Here is a 20,612-nt window from a genome sequence, read left to right on the forward strand (position 1 = left end):
GATTTTCTGTGATATTACGGTGAAAGGGCTCTGATGTCACAGGGGTACATTTACATGGTATCAAGGACTTGGATTTTCAAAAGCACTGTTTACATTTGATATTAAGGCTGGCAAAAGCGTAGGGAGTTATTAAGCAGTGCAGTTAACTTTCCTGTTGTTGAACAGTCTGCCCTGAAGTGGAACCCAGTGTTGAGATAGCAAGGGGAGTGACAGAGACAGGATGTTAATCCTCTAATGTTTCAGTGTGTTTATGTTGTACATGTAATGGCACTTTTGTGTATAGTCTGTTTCACCAGTATAGTCAGTCAAGTAGTTAGTTCCCCTGTTGTTTGTGTGGGTCTGTCACATGGCAACAGGAGAGAGAAAAACATTTTAAAAATAAGAAAATATAATTGTAAAACCACAAAAATTGTCAGAGGGACACAAGGGCAGGGTTAATGCTGGAAACTACTTTTTACAAAGTTTTTTAAAAAAAAATTTAAATTGACTAGATTACATGTTGCCGTTGTCCTTTTAAATGTTTGCATTTTTGGTCACACTTTTAAGTGTCCACTTATAAATAGTTTAAGGGGTTATAAATGACTAATTGCTAATCGTTGTTAATAAATGATTAATACATGGCTAATCAGTTGTTGTTGTTAGAGTCCAACGTGTTAACAGATTACTTATAACCATCTATACAGCTTTCAGAGTAGCAGCCGTGTTAGTCTGTATCCGCAAAAAGAACAGGAGTACTTGTGGCACCTTAGAGACTAACAAATTTATTAGAGCATAAGCTTTCGTGGGCTACAGCCCACTTCTTCGGATGCATACTGCTCATGTCTGTAATATGCTTATAACCTCTATTTAACAATTTCTAAACTCATTGTAAATTATTTATAAATGTACCATATAATATAAGGTGTGACCACATTTTTAATAGCAGGTCAAATTAATTGAGAACAAATTGCAATAATTGTAAACAAGGTAAAGTTTGAATGTTTAGAACTTCTTTCATTGAAAGTCTATTCATAGGTAAAGGGAGTTTTTTCTATGTACCAGCAAGAATATCTATTACAATATGATGGCTATGTGCAAGAACACTGGTATTTTGAGTCCTTCTAATGCTCTGCTTGATGTTTCATCCAATTTTGTAGCGTGCCTTCTGGATTTGAAGGTATGAAGGAACAGGAAATCTGCAACAAAATAATGGCCAAAATGCTGGAAAACTATAATACCTTGTTTGAGCTGGAGCACACAAAGAAGGATGATGAAAATCATGCATGTGAAGAGCTAGCAAGAATTATTTTAGTGAAAGTGAGTACCTGTAATATTGCCCTTTCAGTTTTGATGCAATACTGTGATACAGGTGAGACCATGCGGGGGCAGTCTAGAAATCTTCACAAGCTGGATGGGAGGCATTGATGCTGGTATAATACATTTCTCTGATATTGACCTTCATATGCTGCTACCACCATTTCACTCTTCTAACGACTCTGTCCTTTAGCAGGTCAGTTTTCTACTGCTATTTGCCTTTTGATGCCCTGAGAGTTTATTCTATTTAACATGTTTATTCTCTATTAAATTAACATAGGGAGTGCCTATGATTAAACAGGAAACATCTCTAATAATTTCATTTATTTAAAATAAAAAGGTGGATCTAATAGTGGTGGTGTGGAGGGGGGTGACTGAGGTCGGTGTCCAAGACAAGCAAGTATAATGCCCAGGGGCCACCTTGGCAAAGGTTCAGTCATGCACCGACCTAAAACATCGTAGTCCCTCACCATTGACCTGCAGTAAAGAAAGTATCCCCTTCCTGGAAAGACCTGTACTTCTGGAAGCAATTAGTTGTAGACCTGTGGCTAATGTTTGGTGTTATTCACAGTCGATCTGGTATGATCTAACCAAACGCTCAGGCAAAAGGAATAAGAGCAACCTGTTTACTCCAAGCTGCATACATACTTAATGGGCCCTTTGACGATGTGTGTTCTCCCATTCCTGAAAGTCACCTTCCTTGTGTCCTGGCAAGTGTCCCTAAACCTGCTGATGGTGTAATAAATTGTAGATGGCGCAGTGGAACTTATAAAAGGAATGATAATAAATTAGTTCAGTATGTAGGAGAAAGTCAGTGAGGTTCCAGATTACAAAAGCTCATGCATCAGCAGAAGGTAGTAGCACGTTGCTCCCTGTCACAAAAATACAATTACTTTACAGATTTATTGGCTTGCTCTGGGTCACATAGTCCAGCAACTTGCATGTGGTTTGTGTGCAAAGTCTATTCTTTTTGCAAAGCTAATGAGTAATTCCCATATACTGCTGGCTAGTGGCAGACTTACAGTCATTGCAGTGTTTGCACAAGTGAAGAGTTTGGTCCGGATTCTACTCAGATTTACACCCTCGTGCAATCCCGTTAAACTCTGTAGTGTTGCATGGGGTATGAACCAGGACAGAATCTGGTGCAGCGAGCACTGGCTACAGTTTGAAAATGCAGGTATGCCAGAGCCTTCCAGCTCCTCTTTGCCGGGTCCAGTTGGTTCATCCTAGGGTGCCAGTCTCAGTGGCCTCCCAGCCCTCATTCCACATGGAGAGCAGCTGAGGGGAGCCTTTGCAGCTTCCTGACATCATCATTCCCTGGCCTCTGAAATTTGGACGTGGGGTATTTCCACCCCCTTCATCATTATCTGTATTGCCATTGGTTGGTACTGCCCTTTCATCCAACTCCCTCTCCTACCATTGCAGTCCTCCAGGTGCCCAACCTCACCTTCCCTGTCCGCTGTGCCCATCTCTCCCCTCCCCTGCCTCTTCGCTTCTCCCTCTCTCCTCCCTTCATCCCACAATTCCTGTCCTCATACTTTAACCCCAACTTGTCTTTCTGCCCCAACATCCAAAATTAAGTTTGTATAATAAAACAAATGTTGTAAAATAAAATAACCACCTGGTGCTATCAGGTTATGGTCCCTCCTACCCCATATCACTGTGTATGTTTCCTCCACTCTTCTTGGCGCATTTTTAGCCTTGTTTCCTCTTAGGTGTGTGCTGCGACACTAGGGCATTGGGACACGATTCTGTGGGAATCCTTTATTTTGAAATGCTACATGAAGAGCCCAGGGGATGGGAATAGAGGGGTAAATAGGTGGAGGAAATTAATATAAAAATGTGTTTGTCCAGCGCCAGTTTAGAGTTTTAAAAACATCAGTGTTGGCACAGAAAGCATCCTTATGCAGAGCTGGGGGCAAGTGCCAAGGGCCTTGGACAAAGGCCTTTTGTGTTTTTGTATGGTTCTGTGCTTCTATTTTGTTGCTGAAATCAGGAACCTGCTCTTAGACAGAGCCTTAGTATAGATTTTTTTTTCTTCCCCTGTATCTCCCCTGTTTTTCATGAGTGCATTTCAGACACGAGATTGTCAGCTGTCCTCACCTCCTGCATACATAATGCTCTACTTTTAGAACAGGCGCCAGGCCTATTCTAGGTATTTGCTGGTAAAACATGATACAAGGGGATTATGGCTTTTGCCATCCCTTCCCACTTTGGAACTGTAGCATCTTCGCTTGAACTCCGTTATGCTCATCACCTTCTTGACCTCACGTGACGCATGATGCCCTGTGGCCTGGGTATCTTAAGATCTGCCCAGACTACAGATAAAACCCTTTGCTTCCTTAAAGGAAGAGAATATGCTCTTTTTAAAAATAAAAACGTGGCTCATTCAACCAAGGCCATGCAAAGATCACAGGTGGTTTTTGAGTTGCATTTTGAAAAAACACTTGAATGCGAAAACCATGCAAGATGCAAAGCATTTAAAACTCAGCACCTCGTAGTTTTATTATTGTACAAAGTGCAAGAGTTTTGAAAAATTCAGTGTTTTTGAGGAAACCAAAAGTAAATAGCTTTATGAGAAGGAAAAAAGAGAAGTGACTCCACAATGCTATAACAATGTAAAATATCAAAGGCGAGATGGTGACTCTTGCTGTGTGTCTGCACAGGGCGGGGGGGGGGGGAATGAGCATCTTCATCCCTGCGTGTGTTTCACCTCTCTCACAGATGGGCAAGGGTGTGGACAGGTCATTGGCTCCACCCCCCTATGTGCTCAGTCGCTGTGCACAGGAATATAAGGTGTGCCAAGGAGAGGGCTGGCTTTCCCCATGGATCAGTAGGGAAGGAGGGACTGAATGAAGACTTTCCAAGTTACAGTTCAGTCCCTGCTTTGCTCCCGGGACAGCGCAGCTGCATGCTGCCTGTTACTCAGGCCATATTGTAAGATTATAATCTCAAAGCAATGAAAAAATCATCAAGGCTGTTATTCCTTAATTTTGGGTACCGTTCAATGACCTTGAGAGAGTTTCTGGACCATTATCATATAGTGGCATAATTGTCAAATTGGGGGTGACTCCTTTCTGTGGTATTTGCTAGCCTAAAGATAATAAGAGATAAACAAGTAGAGTAGGCACACATTAACAAAAGGGTTATGTGTACAGATTAGATATCTATCGTGTGTTGCATACCTCTGATTTACAAGAGCCATAAAATAAAACCTCAGTGCACCCTCCTAATTTCTGCATTTATGGAGTAGTGTCACATCAGAACTAGTTATTACTTGACAATCCATCCAGGAAAGGGGACAGTATAACTGGGCGTGCTGTGTATGAATTGCACTGTGGGTATGTGTGTGCTAAAAGAAAGTGTTACTCATGTTATGCTTTAGAGCAGAATTCTCAGGGTGTTTAGATATGGTCTTGACTGAGTTTTGTGGCATTAAACTCAAAAATAACGTACATAATTAAAATATAAATCAATTCCCCATTTCACTATTGCCATTTTATCACCTGACCTGTGAATAAACTGGTTTAAGAAACCTACCCAATAATAATGCTTCCTTCCATTTTTATCTAGTGCCTTTCATTCTAGAGGATCTCAAAGTGCTGTTCAAACTGCAATTATAGACAGTCCAATAATACACAATTATCCATTGTTATGCAACCACATCTCTGATGAAATGTGACTACTGATTAGCAGTGATCAACAATGCAACCCAACAGTTAGGAATTGGAAGTGAAGAATGCTTTTATTGAGTCTGAATTGCGGAGGGAATCTAGGCAGGCAGAATATAATTTCTCCAGTGAGAGTCTGGCCAGATTACCACTCCTTCCAAAAAAATATAGTGGGCTTTTTAATTACCAGAAACCATCAAGACCTCAGTCTTACAGTATATCTCAGGTGAAAGATGACACTCCAGTAGCAGGGTGCCTCTCAGCAAAATGCTAAGGCCTTGGTTGAGTGCTGACTTGGATGGAAAAGTGCAACCTGGCTCCCAGCCACACACAATTTTTTTCCTTTGGAGGTCTCCCACCCAAATATCTTTTTAGCAGAACACTTAAAATTTGTAATAACTGACCAGCTGACAGCACAGAAGGGTGTCATTACATGTAAATGCTTGCACTGAAACACAACAGAACCTGCTTAAGCAGTGGGTTGAACAGGGCTTGATTCTGCTCCACGTTTAGCTATAGGAGATGTGGCAAAGCCATATAATTGTCCTTTTCTTCCCCTTTTAGTGACAGAGCAGACATCCCCTGTTTGCCTGGATGCAAAATACCAAGTAAACTCCGTTTATAAAATTACAAGCAATTTCTAGGTACATTCCAATGAGTAGCAGGGGAGGGGAAGTTAGTTAGGGGATTTAAAACTGTAGCGTGATATGAAAACTGGTCTCCTGCCAGCTTTTTCTTTTTATGTGGAATGTACTTTTCCCTTCACCCATTTCTACTATTCAACTAAATGGTTCCACTTCACATAGGGGATTAGCTGGCAAAACAGATTTCTGCACTTTGTGCTTTAAATCACAGCAGTATTCTAGCAGAAATGTGTATGCTGCTAGCATAGCGTTATGTCCACTGTTGGTCTATGAATGCTTAGTTAGATTTTTGTGAGAGAACTATCAAGTGCAATTGTGTTTGGAAATGAAATCATTTGGGGCCTGATCATCAGGATGTTGAGCACTCTGGGCCCAGTCCAGCAAAGCAAAATACTTAAGCATGTGCCTTACTTTAAGAGTATGAGTGATCCCATTGACTTCAATCTTAGCCACATGCTTAATTACTTAATTGGATCAGGCTAGAGGGCTCAGCCCTTGCAGAATCAAGCATGTTATCTCCAGGTAGAACAATGAAGGTGGATGTTCAAAAGTAGTTAGCATTGGTCTAATTTTGCTCCCATTTAAGTCAGTGGTAAAACTCCATTTCCACTTTATACTTTTGCAAACTTCATCCTGAGATTACTGGAAAGAAAACATCCTGCACGCAGCAATTTTTAAAATAATAGTCTCAGCCCTCTTCTCGCAAGTATCTAAAACAGCCTAAACACTTCTATGACAATGGCCAGAAAGAGTTGCCCAAAACTCCCAATGGGAGTCTGGTGGTGAAGTCCCTCACCTTCCTCCCTAATTTTAATCAACCAATCTTCCCCTTCACTCATCTCGGCTGAGATACTGGCCATTATACATGTAACAAACACAAGAGAGTTGTCCCTCCACTGGTCAGGAAAAGAAAGACCCGTGTTCTAGTCCCAAATGTGTCTCTTGCCCCGGGGAAGCTTTTGAAGTTCTGAACAGCTTCCTTCTACTTATGTCCAGTATAATATTTTTCTGTGCCATTCTAACATTGTACTAAGGCTAGGGTTTTCTAAAGGGCTCAGCATTGCTCAACTCTTCTCCCATTGAAGTCAGTGGGAATTGATCCTGTTTGAAAACCCCACCTTAAGGATATAGTAGCCCTGATGAACAGTGCAGGCTTTCTTTTCTTTCTGTATCACCATATTTGGACAAGACAATAACAGGTCTCTTCCATCTGGGCCAAAGAGCAATCAGTGTTTATGATAGCAGACTCAAATAAGAGAGCAGAGAGCAGTGTGGGGAAAAGCACCTGTGGATATCTTTCTTTGGCTTTCTGGGTAATGTTTCCTTGTTTAGTGAATGTTGTACTTCAGTGTTGTCCGCCAATGAGCAGATGGGCATATTTATAATAGGAGCAAAAAGTGATTCAACCTGGATGACATTTTAAGATGAGAGCTGACAGGAAATGAGCAATATGAGATGTGTAAGGGAAAGTTTACAAGCCTCCAAACACTTCACCTACAATAGTGTGTTGAATGCTAAGGGGGGAAAGGAATGCTATGATGTTTAGTTTATGTATAAGTCAAGTAGGAACGGGAAAGATCAGATGATCCTCAAATAATCACATGTATAATTTTGGCATCTCTTTCTAATGCTCTTGACTCAGCAACTTTAAGTATTAGTATTAGTAGTATTATCATTATTATCAATAATAATTAATTATTTTTATTACTTTAGTACAGGGGTAGGCAACCTATGGCACGCGTTCCGAAGGCGGCACGCGAGCTGATTTTCAGTGGCACTCACATTGCCCGGGTCCTGGCCACCAGTCCGGGGGTATCTGCATTTTAATTTAATTTTAAATGAAGCTTCTTAAACATTTTAAAAACCTTATTTACTTTACATACAACAATAGTTTAGTTCTATATTATAGACTTATAGAAAGAGACCTTCTAAAACATTAAAATGTATTACTGGCACGCGAAACCTTAAATTAGAGTGAATAAATGAAGACTCGGCCCACCACTTCTGAAAGGTTGCTGACCCCTGCTTTAGTACCTGGGAGCCCTATTAATGGACCAGGATCCCACTTTGCTATACACTGTACTTATGTAAAACAGAGTTATTGTGTTAGTGTTGTTAATACATAATCGTTCATTTAGCTGAAGCACTTGCAAAATTATAAAGCAATAGATAGTGGTGTTACTAAAGTCAGGTCTACACTGCAAAGTTTTGTTGGTATAGCTTTATTAATTAGGAAAGTGAAAATCACATCCCTAACCATCATAGCTACGCTCCCTCCGTCCATGTAGACACAACTTAAACCAAAGTATAAATTGCTGGTATAGTTTATGTCACTGGGGGAGCTAGTTTAACGAGCCCTTAATATAATCCTGAATAAATACACAGATCTGCATATGTACAAATGATGTAAACTTTGGCTGTACCGTATGTGAAGTGATAGATTATTTAAATTCAGTGTATTGTGAGAATAAAATAGAGTACTTCAGGTATAGCACATCTCAACTATGATTGAATCAGAGAGCAGATCTTTTCCTCCCTCCTTCCATCTCTATTTCTCAAGTACCTTCTTTAAAGATAACCGCCAAATTTTTGTCACTGAAATCATTAGGGAGCTTTGCCTATTGTATGTATAAGCAGGCAGGTGCTTGGCAGTAATGCTGAGTGATCTGAGTAAATAGAAATAGTTATTTGTGTGTGTGTGCATGTTTAGTTTTAAGTGTTTTTATTGTCTGTTTATTTTTGCGGTCTCCTTATATTAGGCCAGTTGTGAGCAGTCCCTGCCTATCAATCTGACAAGAGCTTTAGAAAGAGAGGCACCGAAGTCAACGCTACAAAGCAAGGTACAGTAAAATGGGCATATTCGCAGACACACCATCTGTTGTTGTTCAGTTTCCCTGCCAGATGGGAAACAAGAATTTGGGGGGTAAAGGGACTGAGAGTTTTCATGTTGCCAAGATCCCGTTGGTCCTCTTCTTCAGATTCCTCAATCTTCATGCTGCTTCTCATTAATTAGTCACACAATTGATCAGTCAAGTTTCACAGGAACCCTGTGTGATAGCTACGTATTATAACCATTTTAAAGTTTGATAAAGTTGAGACTCCAGACAGGTTAAGTGTAGATATTTTTCACTGTGGGGAGTTCACCAGATTCTGAACTATGGTGTTTTGATCTACACTACTTTTAGGGTGGGATTTTCAAAAGGGCTTAGCATTGGTGCAACTCTCCTCCCATTGTAGTCAGTGGCAAAACTCCCACTGACTTCAGTGGTAGCAGAGTTCGGCAGGCACTGTGCACTTGTGAAAATCCCATCATTAAATACATTTAAGGACAGATCATGCCTAATAGCACACTGGCCTGTGGTGGGGTCTGAGTGGAGTCACACCATCCCAGGGGCTATGCGGGAAGGCAGAATGCGTTCCTGCGTGCATAGGCTAAGCACAGCTGCTGCACTATTTCTTAAGAGAGTGCCATATGAACTTCTCTGCATTTCTGGCCATTTCCGCTGGTCTCTGCGGAGCGTGGAGGTTGGGGTCTTTGCCCCACCTCTACGGTACCTCTTTAGGTTGTGGCTTGCGCCCCAGGGTCTTCTAGAAGTAAGCAGTCTCTGTTCTCTGGACAGCCCAGTAACTGCAATCGTGACTGCTTCCTGTGCAGGTACGAGAGGGGACAAAAGCTCTAGCTACCTGTTATACACCTTCTGTCTCTCTTCTACCAGGTCCAAGCACCCTTGGGCCCTGATTGTCTATACTTAGAGGGAACTAGCTTGGGTGTAGTTAATAGCACATTTCCAGTCATTAGAAAGGTCCTATGTTGTGTACATAGGGAATCTCTGGGACAGTAATTGAATGAACTACGTAAGTAAATTTAAAAGTAAATAATTTACTGAAATGGCAAATACTTATTTTAAAATTCAAATTGATGAATTCTCTTTGGGCTGTTTCCCTATGGCAAGTTTCTGTTATTGTGCGTGTGCTTGACTTTTAGATCAGCAGCACAACTTCTACTTTTTCAGGGCTGACTCAAAGCAAGAGTAACATGAGATGCTAGTCTGGAGAGCCTGAATTTCTCCCACATCTAGGTCATGCTTTTCTTTGAGATCATGTTCTATTTATGGATTACTTTACAATAAATAGATAAATCAGACACCTGTTCTTAAACCACTCAGAGAGAACAATAAAGGTCCTTAGTGCTGATCCGAGCTTTGCTGTTCCATAAACAAATCCACGTTACAGCACATACACCTAGCTTTCTGGTAAGTTGCAAGGAATTTTAGCCATGCATTTGCTTTGGCAATGTTTGTTTGCAGGTTTTATTTTAATTTTGATACTGATTCCTTATTTAGCATGACTATGAGGGTTTGTCTACATGGTAGTTTAAGCCCCGGGTTAGTGGGACTCGAATCAACAGACCCTGGGTTCAAGAACCCAGGGCTTGAGTGTCTACATTGATTGTTAACCCTGTTTTAAGAATTTTCTAACCCGGGCTTGAGCTTGGATCTCTGATGTCCACGCTGCAGCATGCAGACTCAGACTCCCTAGCGCCCTCCTGAAATGTGGCTGCTCTAGCCCATTGACTGTGATGCATTGTGGGAAAACGTGACTGTCCATCCTGCATGTTACAGGAAGTTTGAACAACCTGCCAACACATCCTGCCAAGCAGTCATTTTGGTCTATGCGCTCCTAGCTACTGGACCCAGCAACACAGAGGAGGCATCTTTCGATGAACTTTTCTTGCTTGCACTTTCACTCCTCTGTCAGGATGCGTGAGATGCGGGTGAATGTTTCAGCAGTGTTTTCTGAGCCACCAAAGGCACCTCACAGAGCTTATGATGGAGAAGGAGAAGCACACAGACCTGCAGACTCAAACTAGTTGATGCTGCATATGACACTCGGTACAGCAGCTGATGCCCCCTAGATAGACAGCCGCTTCTGAAGCATGGCCACAAGCACAGACTGGTGGGATCCCATTGTTATGCAGACCTGGAATGACCAGCAGATATTCCAGAGCTTCCGCATGAAGAAAGGTACATTTCTGGAACTTTGTGAGCCGCTTACCTCAACCTTCCAGCATAAAGACGCACACATGAGAGCACCCTTGCTGGTCCAAAAGCGGATTGCTATAACTGTCTGGAACCTGGCTACCCCAGACTGCTACAGGTCCGTTGCTAACCAGTTGGGTGTCAGAAAGTCAACTGTGGATAAAGCAGTGGCAGAGGTTTTCTGAGGCAATCAGGCACGTGGTTTACCCCAACGTGATGGGATATTCCTGAAGTAATTGCTGGCCTTGAGAGAATGGGGTTTCCAATCTGCGTTGGGGCCATTGGTGGGACTTGTGCCCATAGTTTGCCATCCTCGAGTTGTACATGAGTTCATAAACCACAAAGATGTAGGCTTTTGTGGATCACAGAGGTCGATTTATGAATGTCAACGGGGGTGCACTGGAAAAATTCATGATGCCAGGGTTTTTTGCCGGTTGGGAGTCTACATTCATGGGCAGGCTGGGACACTATTCCCACCAAATGACATTGTCATAAATTGAATTACTGTCCCCACCGTTGTTTTGGAGGACCCTGAGTACCTCCTTTTGCCTGGGCTCATGAAACTGTGTCCTGATTTCTGAGGCCCTGACAGAAGACAGTTTAATTACACTCTGAGCAGGTGTAGAATGGTGGTTGAATGTGCTTTGACAGATTGAAATCTCTCTGGAGGTGTTTGCAGATCTGTATGGATTCTATATCAGTGCTGTCTGCATTACTGTAGCTTGCTGTGTCTTTGTGCTGCCCGAGGTGACCCATGTCACCCTGAATGGATGTGTGACAGCAAGGGACTGCTGAATGCAACAGGTCACTTCACTGTCTTCACTCGGCACCTGCTGCTGGCTTCCATCCAGGGGCAGCTCCAGGCACCAGTGCAACAAGCGCGTGCCTGGGGCAGCAAGCCGCGGGGGGCGGCGTGCCGGTCGCCATGAGGGCGGCAGTCAGGCAGCCTTCGGCAGCGTGCCTGCGGGAGGTCTGCCGGTCCCGCGGCTTCGACGGAAATTCGGCGGCGGGTACACCGAAGGCCCGGGACCGGCAGATCACCCGCAGAAACGCCGCCGAATCTGCGTGACCAGCAGACCGCCCGCAGGCATGCCACCGAAGGCCACCTGACTGCCGTGCTTGGGGCGGCAAAAAACATAGAGCTGCCCCTGCTTCCATCAGGCCTCATGCTGGGTTCTGGGGCCAGTAGGCACCATCCTGGCTGACCAGGTCATCATGCACCACCATTGACTCCATGCTCGGCATAGCACCCAATCAAACTCCTTATAAAACAGGTGTGGTGACGGGTTGCCCGAGGTGCGTTTCTGATCTCTGGTTTTCCTGTACTCAATCTTGAGATGATTAATCCACTCCCTGCACTGGTCATTGATCCAGTAAATTTGCATCATTGCCAGTTCCTTCGCTATTTGCTGGTATGCATGGTCATTCCTGGTCCTCTTACTGAAGTCTGCTGTTTTGCTGGCCTTGTACCTGTGACCATGAAGCTGCTTGCTTCGTGAAAGATGTCTCTCCTGCTGTGTTTGTAACCCGGTGTTCAGAAGCCAATGGAAGGTTAAACGCTGACTCCGAGCTGCTATACTGTACTAAGGGGGATTGCTTCTTCTTCCCTGGAGTCGATTGGAGATTCTTGGGCTAGAGAGGAAGTTGGCCCATGGGATTTTGGGATAATTTTGGCGGACTCCCAGGGCCTGAGTTGTGGGGACTGCCACTAAACTGCAAAGCAATAGGCTCAAACCGCGGGACCTGGCTTGACTTGGGCTCAAACCCTCTACCCCTGCAGGGTCCCTGCAGGGTCCAAGCCCTAACCTGAGAGATTTGTGTGTAGATGGAAATGGGGTTTTGGGCTCAAGTCTGGTCTCAGCCAGGGCTTTCGTTGCAGTGTAAACATATCCTGACAGTCATGAGATCTTGAATCCTTCTCATTAACTTTGCTTATGGCATCTTAGCACTTAAGGTGTCAGATGTGACAGATGCTGAATGTGGAATGTGGAAACACATGTGGGTCTTTTGTCTCCTGAACCCACTTGTTGAACTAATAACAGTGGGGGTTACAGTCACAGAAAGGGGAGAGCAGAAAATGAGCCACCCTAAAATATTATGGATGTGCCGTTTCCAAACTCAGGAAATACAAGCTCAGCACATGCTTGCAGTATTGTCTGTTTAACCCTTCATGCATTCATTATTGAACGCCCCTTGATTACCAAAATGCATGTTTTGCTGTATGAATATGGAAAAGTCTCTCTGCCTCACCCATATAATTAAATAAAATCCCTATCTGGCAACTGTGAAGAGAACACTTTTTAAGAACAGAGGAAAATGATAAATTTTAAAAGGTGACCAATTAAGGGCAACTTGGCAACAGGGAATTTTATATGTGTAGCAAAACTTTTTTGTAGATGCTTTCAATTTCCTTATAAAAATACTGCTACATTCTCTAGCACCAGTCTCCAACATTCCAGCTTATCAGACTGTATGTGTTTTGTTGCAATATCTATAACAAATGAAGTAGATTAAGGCTTTGTCAAAGCGGAGCAAAGTCACGTTTATTTTTTTAGTAAGAGATATGGTCTCAGGTAAAAGGTTGCATATATAAATAATCTTGGGAGGACAAAAGGAAATGGAAGGAGAACTGAATGTGGGTATTCATTACACAGTGAAACAGTGGTGATATATATTTGAAAGCTATTTGGCTGTGCTTTTTATTACTTCCATCTCAAAAGTCTCTGTTGAATTTTTGGAAAGATTGTAAAATAGGTTCTGATGCACCCTAGCTTTTCTTCCCAGGCCTCAGTAGCAATTGAGATGAAATCAGCATGTTTAAAACAGGAGTTTTTATACTTCATTATATGGCTTGTTAATCATTCTTTTATCTAAACAACTTTGCTTACATAATTTCCTCTTTCAACAAGGATGTTTTCTTCTTTTTCTGTGAAGCCGAAAACAAATAGGATTACATAGTGGGGGATGTGGAGCGGAACACTAGTAGCAGCAAATGTTTTTTATTGCTTATGTTAAATCACTGTACATGTTTGTTTTTACCCAGAAGAAAATTGTACCACAGTGGTGATTTCATGAACTGATAAATGAATAAAAATGAGTTAAGAATATAAGAACAGCCATAGTAGGTCAGACCAATGATCCATCTAGCCCAGGATCCTGTTTTCTGACAGTGGCCAATGCTGGGTGCTTCAGAGGGAATGAATAGAACAGGGCAATTTATCTAGTGATCCATCCCCAGTCATCCAGTCCCAGCTTCTGGCAGTCAGAGGTTTAGGGACATTCAGAGCATGGGGTTGTGTCCCTGATTACCTTGGCTAATAGCCACTGATGGAGTTGTTCCTTTAGGCTAGCTTTCTCGATTTCTGGGCAGACTTTTGTTTTGAGATAACTCCGCTGCACCCCTCTCTCTCACTCTTTTTTTTTTTTTAGGTCAGCATTTTAACTTAAGGACTTATTGCTATAAGAATAAAGTTGTGTGTGTTTGAACATGGTTCTTTGTGCTGAGAAGGGAGTGTTAAAGCAGGGGGCTGGAAGTCGAGGCTCTTGGATTCTGTTCCAAGCGCTCTTTGACCCTGGCCAATCTATTCAGGCTCAGTTGTTGTTTTTTTCGAAGGAGCCTAAGGGAGTCAGATACCCAAATCCCATTGAAATTTGATGAGTTATGCACCTAATTCCCTTAGGCTCCTTTGAAAATCCCAGGCTTAGCCTCTTTGTACCTTAATTTAGCTGTCTGTAGAACAGGTAAAGATTCTACTGTGGGGCTGCTGTGAGGCTTAATTCATTAGGGCTCAATAGTGAACCACTTTACACAACCATGCAGGGGAGAGAGGTGGAGTAAACTGCCCTCTTACTTCCTTGGGTGAACTACCTGCACTGCATGGGTGGGGGGAAGAGCTTCCATGAAGTAGCTACTCCCTCTTATACCCCCACATTGCCACTGAGGCAGCTGGGGAAGAAGTCTATACCAGGGATAGGTCTGGCACAGATTCCCCCCCCCCCCACACACAGTAGTTTTGCAGAAACCGTGTGGCATATTCGCTGCTGATACAATGCCAGCACAGCTGCATTGACTTCAGAGCAGCAGCCCCACGTTGATATCGGCAGGGAATTTGGCTCTATGTCTTGAAGAGAAAGTGTTGGTAAAGGTTTGTTTGCTTACTGACTGATTGTATGTGAGCAGCTCAGACTGGAGAAACCAGTTATTAAGCATTTGGAGATTAAGTTTGCAAATGTCAGTGCTAATCTAAGTTTTCATTAAAAAGGGAGAGGGCCATGATGGTTAGTCAAATAATACTCATAGAATAACTATTCAACATGTTTGTGGGTATCTTTAAAATATCACGGCTGCGCTGCATTGTGGTATCAGAAATGCATTGGTTGTGAACAATAGGGAACAAAGGTTGGTAAGCACAGTTTGTTTTGGTTTATTGGTGGACATTAACTTTCTTCACTAAATACTATGGAGGTAACAAGACAGGGTTTACAGGCAGCTTTGCCAGCGTCCCATTTCCAGCCCGATTTTCAACCCCCCTCCTCCTTCCTGTGTTAATTCCGTTAACTAACCTCTTTTTGGCCTCTCAAAACGCCATGCTTAGTCTCAGAGGAAGGATATTTATTTATTTATATTTTGCCAGGTTCCAAGGAAACTGACCCAGCTGAATGGAGTCAGGGGCAAGTCACATTTGAAATGTTGACAGAAGGATCTAACGTGTTTTTAGTATCTGTTAATACCTAAAAAGAGCTTAGTTTTAAAACCTCAAACTTAATATAAACGTAATGCACTTAAGTGACTGCAATGCAAAGCAGTGGTGTGCTACAGATACAAAAGATCTGTCAAGTTTTCCTTTATAACTCTGCTCTTTTATGGAGAGGCTTATAGCTCTGAGGTTACACTATATTAAAGGTTAATGCCTGGCAGGCTGTTTACACTTGTTCGGCATTTTGTTTAAAAGGGCAAAAACAAATGTAATATCCTGTCCAGCTTGAGTTTCATATTATAACAGGACAATAATGCAAGATACAAATATGTAATATGGACTATTCCTACTGAGTAATGACAGCCTAAAAAGGAACCAATGCAGGCCGTACTGTCAAAACTAACTAAATAAATACATGGCTGCAGATCTGCACTATTCAAAGTCTTTTTGTCATTGCTCTTTACAGTCCTAATGCAGAACCCACAGAAATATTAACAACACCCCTTTTGATATGTGGACATCTCAGACCCCTCACCAAGCCAGCAGCTTGGCTTCAGTCCAGTCTTCGCTGATGTGTGTCACAGAGGAATCTAGTGGGTGCATAATCCCTGAGAGAACTCAGCCCCAGGAGGATCCCCTATGCATTAGCACCTAAGGGGAAGGCCAGGGGAGGACCAGTTGAGCAGTGGAGCCAGAGAATCCATTGGGATTCTCCTTTTCCTCCCCACCTCCCCAGCTCTGTGAGGTCAGTGTAAGGCGTTGTGGAGCCTGCTCTGCAGGCTGAAGCAGGATTCCCATGGCAGTTGGCAACTGGGGCTAGTAAGAAAGGATTTGCCCCATAATTATAAAGCATTTGCTGAACGTTAAGTCATTGGCTAGATGACTGAGTCCCATCCTGCTTTCTGAGCACTGTCAGTTTTGGGCAATTAGAAAAATTATTCTGATTGCTCCCCCATCAAGAATTTGCATGCCCACATGCAAAAGGACCACACTCAATTTTCTGGAAAGGTAGCAATCCATATACCTTACTCAAAAACTGTCTGGAGCCTTGGCTACACTTGCAAGTTACAGTGCTGTAAAGTCTCCCCCAGCACTGTAACTCACTCCCCGTCCACACTGCCTGGCACTTACAGCGCTGTATCTCCCTGGGTACACCGCTGCAGGTACTCCACATCTCCGAGAGGAATAACAGCTGCAGCGGAGTGGTTACGACTCACGGGTGTGAGTGTAAACGCTTGCAGCGCTGTACTAATCACCTTGTCAAGTGGCCAATCCTCTCCATTGTTGTGACCGGCTCAGGAATGCGGAAGTGCCGGTTTCAAAGCTCCTACCACAGAGAAAAGCAAACAGATTGCAGCTTGCTTTGAGTGAGTGAATGAATGAGCAGGGGGCCGGGAGTTCGGAACTTGCAAAATAGAGAGCTGACATGCTCCAAAAAGCACTCTCTCTCCCCCGACACTCCCTGTCACAATCCACCACCCCCCCCCCCCCCCATTTTGAAAAGCACGTTGCAGCCACATGAATGCTGGGATAGCTGCCCATAATGCACCACTCCCAACACAGCTGCAAATGTTGCAAGTGTGGGCACACCACTGCGCTGTCAGCTGTCAGTGTGGACAGACCGCAGCGCTTTTCCCTACTCAGCTGTATGAAGACAGGTTTACCTCACAGCGCTATACAGCTGCAAGTGTAGTCAAGGCCTGGATAAGAAGTGGGATAGCCTGAACTGATGCAGACTCAGTCGATTCTGTGCCTGTGTGGACACAACAGGCTAGCATAGTTGATGCACTTTCAACTCTAACAGCTGTCATCTTTATCAGTGATCAGAGCTAACAGCGATCGGAGCTGTCAGGGAACCTCCTTAGTTTGCTAACTGAGGGGCCCCACTTTGCCCGCCTCCCTGGCACTCCCCCTTCACACATGCCATCCTCTCCAGATTTACTCTGCCAGCCGTGTTCCCCTTTCTTCTCCCTATATGACCTCGTGTATTGCTCCCACCCCCCGGCTCTTACCACTCCTCGGCCTGTGGATCACAGGCTAAGGCCTTGGCTACACTTGCAAGTTACAGCGCTGTAAAGCCTCCCCCAGCGCTGTAACTCACTCCCCGTCCACACTGGCAGGACACTTACAGTGCTGTATCTCCCTGGGTACAGCGCTGCAGGTACTCCACACCTCCGAGAGGAATAACAGCTGCAGCAGAGTGGCTACGACTCACGGGTGTGAGTGTAAACGCCTGCAGCGCTGTACTAATCACCTTGTCAAGTGGCCAATCCTCTCCATTGTTGTGACCGGCTGCAGGAATGCGGATGTGCCGGTTTCAAAGCTCGTACCACAGAGAAAAGCAAACAGTTTGCAGCTTGCTTTGAGTGAGTGAATGAATGAGCAGGGGGCTGGGAGTTTGGAACTTGCAAAATAGAGAGCTGACATGCTCCAAAAAGCACTCTCTCCCCCCACACTCCCTGTCACAATCCACCCCCCCCCCCCGTTTTGAAAAGCACGTTGCAGCCACATGAATGCTGGGATAGCTCCCATAATGCACCGCTCCCAACACAGCTGCAAATGTTGCAAGTGTGGCCACGCCACTGCGCTGGCAGCTGGCAGTGTGGACAGACTGCAGCGCTTTTCCCTACTCAGCTGTACGAAGCCAAGTTTACCTCACAGCGCTGTACAGCTGCAAGTGTAGCCAAGGCCTTAGACTGCATGCCTTGCACAGTATTCCCCTTTCTCCCTGGCCATTCTCCCCCACATATGCTGTTCCATTATCACCTCTAGAAACACCCTGGGCTCTACTTTCCTCCTTTCTACCTGTCTTCTCACATTAAGGGATTATTCACCTACAAAATAAGTAGGACGAAAAGTATTACTGAAGTGGTGTAATCTTTTCTAAGCAGGGAGATTTCTGTAGTTAATGTTTTAAAATAATATCCAAGTGAGTTCTCTAATGCATTGAAAAAGCAGAAACTGCATGAGAAGGAGCTTATTGCTTGAGGAAATATACAGTCAGCATGATCTAGGGCAGTGCTTCTCAAAGCCGGTCCACCGCTTGTTCAGGGAAAGCCCCTGGCGGGCCGGGCCGGTTTGTTTACCTGCCGTGTCCGCAGGTTCGGCCGATCGCAGCTCCCACTGGCTGCGGTTCGCTGCTCCAGGCCAATGGGGGCTGCGGGAAGGTGCTTTCCCTGAACAAGCGGCGGCCTGACTTTGAGAAGCACTGATCTAGGGTACAGGACTGGGACCCGGGAGAACTAGATTCTCTTCTTGGCTTTGCCACTGACCTGCTGTGTGATACTGGGTAAATCACTTCTCTCTTTCTACTTCCACTCTTTATCTGGCTTGTCTATTAGACTGTGAGCTCTTCAGGGCTCCATCTTTCACTATTATTTATTTATTATTTGTATTACCATAGTGTCTAGGAGCCATAGCCATGAACCAGGACCCTGTTGTGCTAAGAGCTGTACAAACCCAGAGCAAAAGGACTGTCCATGCTCTATAGAGATTAGCCTTACTTTGTACAGTAGGAAGCACATTGGTTGGGGCCTCTAGATGCTATTGTAATGCAAATTATAAATAATGATAGCCATTTTGAGCCAAATACATGGTCCAGAAGGGGTTAATCAAAGATTTTGTTGCAACAGAAGGTCAATTTAAAAAAAAAAAAAAAAAAAAAAGTGCTCTAAAAGTGCCTCAGTTCATGAGCAAGTATGTAAGGGATGACAGAGCTGTCACTTCATGCTGACAGATCTGTGACAGGAGTCGCTGCTTATTCAAGAAAGCAAGTTAAATGTACGTTCTCTGCCATTCCTTATTACTTTGCACCTACCTGCTTGCGAGGGGAGTGCTGTTAAGTGATATGACCCAAAAGGTGGGTTCTGACAATTTACCATAAGGATATTAGCTATTTATTTCAGCCTACCAAGATGTGGACTTACATTGTGGGATTTTATTACTGGCAGTAAACCCTACATGGGAGAAGTCTCTGCAGGTGCTGATGGGGCCTGCTTCCCCGTCCCCATTTGGCAGGGTTTTTTTTTGTAAGAGCCCTTGCAAATGATCAGGATAGTGGGTAATTTTCCAAATGTAAACAAGCTGATTACACAGACCAGGAATTTAAACATAGTAGAGAATGTACGTGCAGAGGTCATCTGGAACTGCTGTTAAGAACACAAAACAAAACTCCCGCCTTTCAAATGCTAGCCTGAAGTCTGGGTGTATACAGCATGGTTTTTCCCAAGGTTTTTGGCAAGGGTAAGGAGAGGATGCAAGTCATCAGTCTTTTCCTCCCACCCCCAGTGAGACCGTTTGGAAATCTAACGCAAATATTACTTAGCTTTGGTAGTCTAGAAAGCTGAAGATGGGGAAGACATGCAGGAAGGGAATGCTTAAGAGTAAAATATAGCAACATGGTGGGATGTCATCTTTGGTAGGAAATCCATCATTCGTTATTGCTGTCTGTTAAACCTGGATACAGTATTTAATGTGGTGCTTGCCATGCGCCTGTGAAGTATCATAGCACTTTCCAGGAGTTTTACCAACACGGAGTGGAACGATTCGTTTAGAGCCTGGCCAGCAGAAATTCTCCAATTTGGTTTATCAACCAAACTTGTAATCGCATCCAAAAAAAGATATTAAGTTAATTTGACAGGATCTATTTTCCATAAACCCATGTTGATTTGCATTAATTACATTTCACTCCTTTAGTTCATTATTAATTGAGTCCTGACTCAGCTACTCCATTATTTTGCCTGGGATCGATGTCAGGGTGGCAGGCCTATATTACCTGGGTCATCCTCTTTACCGTATTTCAAAATTGGCACAACATTAGCTTTCTTCCAGTCTTCTGGAACTTCCCCAGTGCTCTAAGGCTTATTGAAAATCAACATTAATGGGCCAGCAAGCTCCTCAGCTAGCTCTTTTAAAACTCTTGGATGAAAGCTGTCTGGACCAGCTGATTTGAAAATGTCTAACTTTTTAGTAACTTCCATTTTAACATTCTCCAGAGATACTAGTGGAATGGAAAGAGTGTTATCACCACATGATGAGACTGCATCATTTGTTTCCCCCCCAAATGCAGAACTGAAATATTTATTTAACACTTGTGCCTTTTCTGCATTGTTATGGATAATTCTACCATTTCCATTTCTAGTAATGGACTGATACCATTGTCAGGATTTTTTTTGTTCCTAATATATTTAAGAAACTCCTGATTGTCCTTAACTCTACTGGCCATAGGTTTCTCCTTGTGTCTCTTGGCTTCCCTTATCAATTTTCTAC

At 43.6% G+C, this 20,612-nt stretch overlaps 1 protein-coding gene across 1 annotated transcript in view; it reads left to right on the plus strand.

Annotated features, from left to right (window-relative positions):
* FAM13A (family with sequence similarity 13 member A) overlaps positions 1 to 20,612 on the plus strand; it is a 185,732-nt gene that overhangs the window by 38,886 nt on the left and 126,234 nt on the right. Inside the window, exons 5-6 of the mRNA XM_065404718.1 lie at positions 1,137 to 1,296; positions 8,368 to 8,448. Coding sequence (XP_065260790.1) covers positions 1,137 to 1,296; positions 8,368 to 8,448 — 241 coding nt within the window. The remainder of the gene's footprint in view (positions 1 to 1,136; positions 1,297 to 8,367; positions 8,449 to 20,612) is intronic.

The sequence above is a fragment of the Emys orbicularis genome, chromosome 5 (assembly GCF_028017835.1).
Source record: "Emys orbicularis isolate rEmyOrb1 chromosome 5, rEmyOrb1.hap1, whole genome shotgun sequence".
In the NCBI taxonomy this organism is placed as follows: domain Eukaryota; kingdom Metazoa; phylum Chordata; order Testudines; family Emydidae; genus Emys; species Emys orbicularis.